Source organism: Octodon degus, unplaced genomic scaffold, assembly GCF_000260255.1.
Source record: "Octodon degus isolate 3935 unplaced genomic scaffold, OctDeg1.0 scaffold00079, whole genome shotgun sequence".
In the NCBI taxonomy this organism is placed as follows: domain Eukaryota; kingdom Metazoa; phylum Chordata; class Mammalia; order Rodentia; family Octodontidae; genus Octodon; species Octodon degus.
Genome location: NW_004524655.1, coordinates 9,267,685 through 9,275,544, shown reverse-complemented (window position 1 = coordinate 9,275,544; position 7,860 = coordinate 9,267,685). Strand labels below are relative to the sequence as shown.

The 7,860-nt window shown below is 38.7% G+C and overlaps 1 protein-coding gene across 2 annotated transcripts in view; it reads right to left on the bottom strand.

The window, feature by feature from the left end:
* Positions 1-7,860, bottom strand: part of Ankrd13a (ankyrin repeat domain 13A) — a 36,021-nt gene that overhangs the window by 5,981 nt on the left and 22,180 nt on the right. The window contains exons 7-12 of one of the 2 annotated variants that reach the window (XM_023720957.1): positions 6,146-6,212; positions 4,705-4,786; positions 3,725-3,786; positions 2,867-3,000; positions 2,249-2,406; positions 1,303-1,416 (exon numbers count right to left, since the gene is read on the bottom strand). In XM_023720957.1, coding sequence (XP_023576725.1) covers positions 1,303-1,416; positions 2,249-2,406; positions 2,867-3,000; positions 3,725-3,786; positions 4,705-4,786; positions 6,146-6,212 — 617 coding nt within the window. The remainder of the gene's footprint in view (positions 1-1,302; positions 1,417-2,248; positions 2,407-2,866; positions 3,001-3,724; positions 3,787-4,704; positions 4,787-6,145; positions 6,213-7,860) is intronic. The other variant, XM_004636307.2, reaches the window with a different exon arrangement.

Below are 7,860 nucleotides of genomic sequence, written 5' to 3'. Positions count from 1 at the left end.
CCGGGGATTGAACTCAGGCCCTTGTGCTTGCCAGGGAAGAACTTATTCTATTAAGCCATCTCCCCGGCCCCAAATAAATGATTTTAAGAGAGAAAAAAAATCTCAAAAAACTAGGAGCATAAAGGAGAAATTTTCTCAATATCAAGGACATTTACAAAAAATCTATATCTAACATCATACTTAATGATGAAACATAAAATCAGGAACAAGAGGGCCAGATATAGCTCATGGTAGAGCACTTGGCCAGTATATATATTGACCTGGGGTCAATCCTGAGCACCATCAAAAAAATAAAGTCAGGAACAAGGCAATGACATCTGTTCTTTTTTTTTTGGACCGGGGATTGAACTCAGGCCCTTGCGCTTGCCAGGGAAGCGCTTATTCTACTGAGCCATTTCCCTGGCCCCGACATCCGTTCTTCCCACCCTCATTCAACATTTTACTTGAAGTCCAAGGCAGATTATTAAAGCAAGAAAAATTAAAAGGAAGAATTGAAATTGTACTGATTTATAGACAATCATGTAAGAATCTTAGGAAATCTACAAAAGAAGCTATCATAAATATATAAAAAGTATTCTATCCAATATACTGATTGCTGGAAAATAAAACATTTATTTTTATTTTTTTTTAAATAAAACATTTAAAAGAGAATCCAAATCTATGACTTGGATGGATAACAAAGCAACATGAAATCTGGAGGGATCTAGAAATGCTGTGTCTTGACTGTGAAGGTGTCTTGACAGGTGCGTATCTTTGTTAAAATGCACAGCCCTGTCACAGCTAAAATTAGGCCATTTGAGTACATGTACATTCCACTGCATAAAGCTGATTTTTAAGAATATGCTTTCTAACACAAGTGACATCACAGATTCTATGAGTTGTTTTCTCATTTAAACTGAATCTAGGGCTGGTCAAATAGATTAACGGATTAAAGTGCCTGCAAGCAGGCGCAGGGGCCAGGGGTTCGAGCCTCTCCCCCAGGGTGAGCAGAGATGGCAAAAAAGACTGGGTGTGGTGGCACGCGCCTGTAATCCCAGCTCTTGGGAGGATGTAAACAGGTGGGTCACTATGAGTCTGATTTAGTAGTGAGACCCTCAACACCCTGTAGACCCTTCCCTAAAATACAAAAAAAAATCCAAAACCCCAAAAACAAACAAACCACACACAAAAAAGCAAACTAAATCTAAAATTTTCTTAGCTAACATAAAAACTTCATAAGATAGCTCAAACTGGAGAATTAGCATAAAGATTGAATATATGAGTTGCTATTCTTAAGTCACAAAGCTCAACTTGGTTTTTTACCTGAATCAGGCTGGGTCCCTTCTGAGTTTTGAGATACAGTTTCTTCAGCAGTACTGCAGCCATTAACATTTCCAAATGTAATCCGTGCATTTAAGACATGAAACAAGGGAATTTCTGACAAAATAAAAGCTTTTATAAATAAGCTTTACTAAGAACAATAATAAAAATCATTTACTGAGTGCTCACTAAGGTCATGCAGTCCCAGATACTTTTTAATCAGTGTCATTTAATCCTGGTAACATCCCTCCTCGGTGTACAAAAGTTCGCTCAGTACAACAGTACTGAGATGCAGATTCAGAGGTAAGCCTTTTCTTCTAGATCACAGTGATTAAGTGATTGAGCCTGGGTTCAAGTGTCATAAACATATAACTATTCAAAATTGAAAGTCCTCTCTGGTAACATAACAGCATCATGCATACTAGTTCAGGCCTTAAATTTATGTCAATGTGGCTGTCAACTGGCTTCTTTAAATAATTATCTAACTAAAGTTTTACTTAGATTAAGGTTTGACATTAAAGCAATGAGTATGCCATACTTTAATGCCTTTTTACTTCTGTCAACACATCTATAAATAGAACTGATGGCTGAAGATCTCCTAATTTTGATATGCAAAATGCACCAAGATTGCTAGGCATAGTGGTGCATGCCTGAAATTCCAGCACTCAAGAGGCTGAGGCAGGAGGATCATTGCGAGTTTGAGACCATCCTGGGCTACAAAGTGAGCTCAAGGTCTGCCTGAGCTGCATAGTAAGACCCTGTCTCCAAAAAAAAGTCAAGATCATGACACTCCTTTAAACCAAATCAAATCAAAGGATAATTCTGATTTCTTCCATTATGTTTACTGTATGATATCTTGTGCCTCACCAGCTACAATTCCATAGAGCACATTCTGTTGCCATAACAACGAGTACAAATTATACTGCTGCTGAGTTTTATTTAATGGTACCTATTTTGACTGGAAATCCAGGTGGGAATTCCAGTTTGATGAAATCTCTCAGTCTTGCAAAATGAGCGCTAGTTCGAGCCATGAGGTCAATTATGGGAATGACCTGCTCAACAAGGGAGAGGGGAAACTCTTCACACATCCACAGCGTTGCTTTAAATCTGCAGGATTAGACCAAGAAAAGATAGGGACAGAAGATTACTGCTATGTGGCTTACTCCATATTATTCCCCATTACTGTCTCTTAGTTCAGTAAAGAACTGACACAAGGACTTCAGATCACACTGAAATCTGGCAACTAATAAGTGGCCTGGATTGCAATCTACCCTGCAACAGCATTAACTGGCAGGAAACACAAGAAACTGACAGCTGACAGAAGCCATTTGATTGGTCAAGACTACTTGGTGGTACAAGAACCAAAATAAGAAAGAATTGTTATAGCTTATCTAATAAACTATTTGAAGAGGGCTAATCAGAAGGGCAACCTACTGTGGCTTTCATCAGATAAAATAATTTAAAAATTCTTCTTAAAGGGGCAGAAAAATGACTGAACCTAACACCATAAAATAGCATCACTTTGAAATAATCCATAAATTAAAACTGGCAGCCAACTAGCTCTTACTTTTGTGTTCTAATTGTCAGCTCTTTTGGCCTCCCGATGTCCCTGTCTTTCAGATCAAAGTCTTCATCGAAGTACTCATCAGGTGTGATGGCTGTGGGGTTGTTTGCGGTGGCAAACTCCGTGGTGAGGTCCTGCTGAGCCAGAACTCAGGAGAGTCAGAAGTGGCAAATGATGCTCACAAGTGGAGGCCTACGGCACTTGGTCTCTGAGGCAAACATGTTAACCAGCTATAGATCAGGAGATTCTAATCACTAACCCTTTAAAATTATGCTATTGCATGGAGCAAGCAAATCTAAAAAGCTGTTAGAAAATCACAAGTCTAATCCATTTCTCCATTTAAAAATACTTCTCTATTCTCTTTTGCATTTTTATCCCCTGATCACAGACAAAAAATTGAAAGTGTGAGATTTGAACTGGGAGTTGAAGTTCTACCTCGTCATTGTCTACCTTAGACACTAGAAAAGAAATTTCATTTTACTGACCTTATGTGATAGCCCTTGTACCAAGAGCATATAGTTATTATGGGAATCAAGTAAGAAAATGTTAAAGTGTTCAGTAAAAATAGAGTCCTGAATCCTGATTTTCAAATTTCATGTTTACAGAGAGATCGTCAGTTTATTAGATGAGATCTTTCACCTGATTTCCATAAGCAATCCCCTCTCTAAAATCTTTATTTTCACTCAACTAATGCTCTTCCAAGATTCTCAAATTTCTTTTTCTTTTTTTCAAATTTCAATTTGAGAGTTCTTTAGCTTTTTCAGAGAGCGCAGCCTACTGCAGACGCACTCGAGTGCCGTCAGAAGAACACAGTTCATTCTCTTCGTTACACTGCAGTATAAGTATGTGACTTCAACTTACCCCTTGAGCACCAAACTGATGTTCCACAGTTCCCAGCAGAGATTCCAGTGGGTTCCTGTCCGCTACAGATGGGGGAAAAGTTTAATGTCTAATATTACATCTTACTTGCAGCTACAGAAAAAGTGGCTTATTGTATTTTTAAAATTTGTGATCCAAGCTAACTGCATTAGAAAATATATTTATTAAGGGACAGGCTGATAAAATCATCCACAAAAGCTAATCTATCCCTTACAAATACTTTTTATTAGGATCTCTAAACAAGATGAATGGTTATAAAAACCCAAGCAGAATAGAGTGGAGTCTAGATTTAGGAGTGAGCCAGGCCTCTTTCCTAATCTCATCTTGGCCCTTCACTGCTGTGTGTGCTGGGCCTCAACTCCCTCATCTGCTGAACTGGAGCAAAGCTAACAGTTGTAATGGTGTTAGTGGTTACCACGGGCTGTAGCATTATTCTAAAGATTTACATGCAGAAACTCATCTAATTTTCTCAGTTACACTAAGAAATGGTATCGCCTCCATTTCACTGCGGAGGAAACTGAGGCACAGTAAGTTCCTACTTTCACAAGGCCACAAAGCTGACAGGATATGGCCACTATATACTGGCAGTGCTCTGGCTCAGAGCCCAGGTTCCATTTAAATTTTCTATCACAACAATTTAAACTAAATTACTCATTCCAATGATAATGTTCTCCAACATGCATATCTACTTTTGGCTGAATATAACAACTATTCATTAGAATACAAACAAGCCTTCATGAATGGTTTTGATAATAGCTGAACCTAACTAACGATGGAGAAACACTCAAGAATGAATTAGTCTAAGGAAATCTTTATAATAAGAAGTTAGGGTTAAGATTAGCATGTCCCAATCACATTAATCCCAAGCTTAACAAAGCAAACAAAGGTTCTCTCTAGACTCAAACTATAGAAGAGAAAATAAGGAAAGAAAAAAATAAGAGGTGGGAGGTAACAGTGATTACCTTTGTATCTCTTTTTTTCCTCCTCAGTAAGATGCTCTGTGCGTATTTTAGTTATCACACTCACATTGTTTACTGTGTAAACCTTGAGAGATGTGTGCAAAAGAAAACAGTGACACAGGGAATCAAAACTCAAAAAATAAACATAGCACGAGCAAGAATGCTGAAGCAAAAAAAAAAAAAAAATATCCAGCAAAATAAAAATGAGAAATGATTAACAATCATTAGGCTCCTTCAGAGAAAATTACACAAACTATCAACTTAGAAATGTATCAGCAGTTACTTTCCATATTTGAGTTTAACACCAAGGAGTTAGCAGTGACAGGCTGCATCTTCCTACTTGCCCTTCTTGTTGCTAAATGGTCTCAAACGAATGTTCTATAATTAAGTTTCCCACCTGGGCTCCTATTGCACTAGAAGACCCAACCCTGTCTCCAGTACTTCCACTCATCTGTGGTAATCTTCTAATAGTACTGATTCAGACAGCCATCTGCTGGACAGAAGGAGAAGGAGTGAACACAGGTTCTCTAGACCGGTAAGGTTCAGAGAAAACCAGCAAGTCACTATTGAAAAGATGTTCTGTCTACTGACAAAAAACCCTACTGTCATTGCAAGATGAGATCATCTGTTATTGGAATAGAGTGATTGAAAGTTAGATACAACAGTTAATAGAGAATTAACTGTTCATGCCATATGTTGGCTCCCAATGTTGAAAGCTGCAGAACACATACTCAGCACTAAACCTACTGTCTCCAAATGCATCCTGCTGAGCAGGCCGAGAGCTTTGCTCCCTCAGAGGCCATCCAAGGACCCTGCAGCGCCTGGCTCCGTCCCTGCAAGCCATGCATCCCTGCTGTACTGCAAGACTCAGGAAAGGTCAGCAAACAGCTTTCCAGCTGACAAAATGCCAGGTTACTGGACAGACAGTTGTCTCCACTACTACAGGAATGTTTTAGATTCACTGATGTCATGTAAATGGGCTGTGAGCCTATTCGTTGCAATTTGGCTGATTAAAAAACAAAACAAAACAAAACACTTAAGCGTTTAAAAACTAAACAAGTAGCAGACTTACAAAAGCAACTATATATATTTATATATTTTTAAAGCCACTCAGGTTATAAGAAAAAAACAGCAAGCATACTAAATCTAATCCTTTCTTTTTTCTTTGCAAAGAGTTAAAGGGATGACTGCCTTGTCCTTTCTCTGTATTTCTTTCTACAGCATTATTTCTCTGTGGCATAACTAGAAACTTCCTCAGGACATGCTATCCCATTTTCTGAAAGTCAGGTAAGATAAAACATCCAAGTGAGACACATATTAGACAATACTTATTCCCCAGAGGACCTTCATGGCACAGATGCATGAAAAAAAATCTGAACAGACTCCTCATTTGCATAGAAGCTAAATAGCTATATTAAATCTTATTTTAAGAGTTTCCTTTTACCTTTGCTTCGTAACCATTAACAACTTCTGCTTTATCTGTCCTCCAGCCCCAGAATCCGGATTTAGTTCTGATAAAAAGTGAACACCACAAATTTCTACATGTACAATATGCCATTCAGATTTATTCCTGAAGCCTTTATATTTTTTCCCCAGTTTAAGTTAGTGAAGGACACTTGGAAATCATGGTCCTATTGTCCACAAAAGGATGGTACTAATGACAGATGGCTTAGACATCTCCCTCCCTCCTCCCACAGTAATTAATCAATTTGCCTCACTCCAGGCATAGAAAGCCTCTATTCTTGGCTTCTTTACAAAAACTGCCAGCACAGGGGACAAAGGTGGTGACATTTATTGGACAGTTGTCCTAAAGAAGTGAATGAAGATGGTCAGCACCCAAGGGCTTGCCACAGGAGGTATCACCAAAGCATTTATCTGGGTTATCTTAACTGTGGCATGTCTATCAGATATTCAATCCCTCGAAGTAGCCAAATCCCCATCCAGCAGTTCTCAGAATAATGAGCAGAGAGTATTTTCTTCTTCAGAAGAAAGGAGGTAGAATAGGAGCATATCACTGTGTTGGCCAGATTGGGCTATTAAAGCCTGCAACATGGCTCGTCACTCATACATTCTATCAAGTCTAGTGCAATAGAGGAAAAGGATATTAAAATGTTTTTTTAACCCAGCTGCTGATTCCAGTTATGGAACTGCTTTTGAAGTAACCCAGCATTCCAATGGCAGCTACAATATTGTTTATGTGCCCAGAATTCCAGTTAATTCAACTCTACATATTCCTGGAGAAAATGTTTTTAGTACTCAAGAGCAGCCATGACATTCTGATTTGTTTCAAAGAACTTTCCCTGGAAAGTGCCACCACTGAGGGGAGCCCTGACCAGCCCTGTCCTTTGTCTAGGACATCACATCCTAGCTCCACTAAGCCCAGTGTAGGGCAAAAGCCTGCCTTCTGCTCTCACCCCTGACTGAAGGGAGATGTCATAGAGAAGCTCAGGGAACAGTGGCAGGTTAGCAAAGTCACAAAAGAAATTATTTACATTTGTATTTCTAAATGCTTTCTTTCTAACAGAATTTGGTGAATGAAAATAGTCTAGACGGGACATTATGAGCTTTATGTGTATATTTTAACCTATCAGAGAAAGGAGGGACCAGGGCTTTAATATTTTCCTCTTTGTTATCTACAATTCATCAACATGACTCATGCAGGGAAGACAATATCTTAAAGGGATTCCACCAAATGCTAACTTACACTGCAGAAGCAAAATAATTAATCAAAATCACTGGGCTGCAGGCTAGGGACCAAAGCTTACTAATTAATAAGCCACAGACCCCACCTAACCATCAGTTGAAAATAGAGATATTCCTTCTAGTTAACTAATTCAGTCCTCAGTTCTTTGTCTTTTACTAAGTCACTTTTCTGGCATTCAATCCTCTGAGGGACCAAAGGATGACAAATCTGCTCCACTTCATCTTTTTTGCATGCTGAGAAAACAAAGCTTTGTTGTTCTCCCAGGACCTGCCAAACTCTTTGGTCATCTACATCTGCTTCATCACAGTCCTGCTCCCACTACCCTTTGCATTTCTACTCTGAAAGCAGTTTAGTTAGTAAACTCAGTGTCTCCAGCCTGTTTTTTATTTATTTATTTATTTTTTTTATACAATTAACATTTATTTATTTGTGTGTGTGTGTGTGTGTGTGTGTGT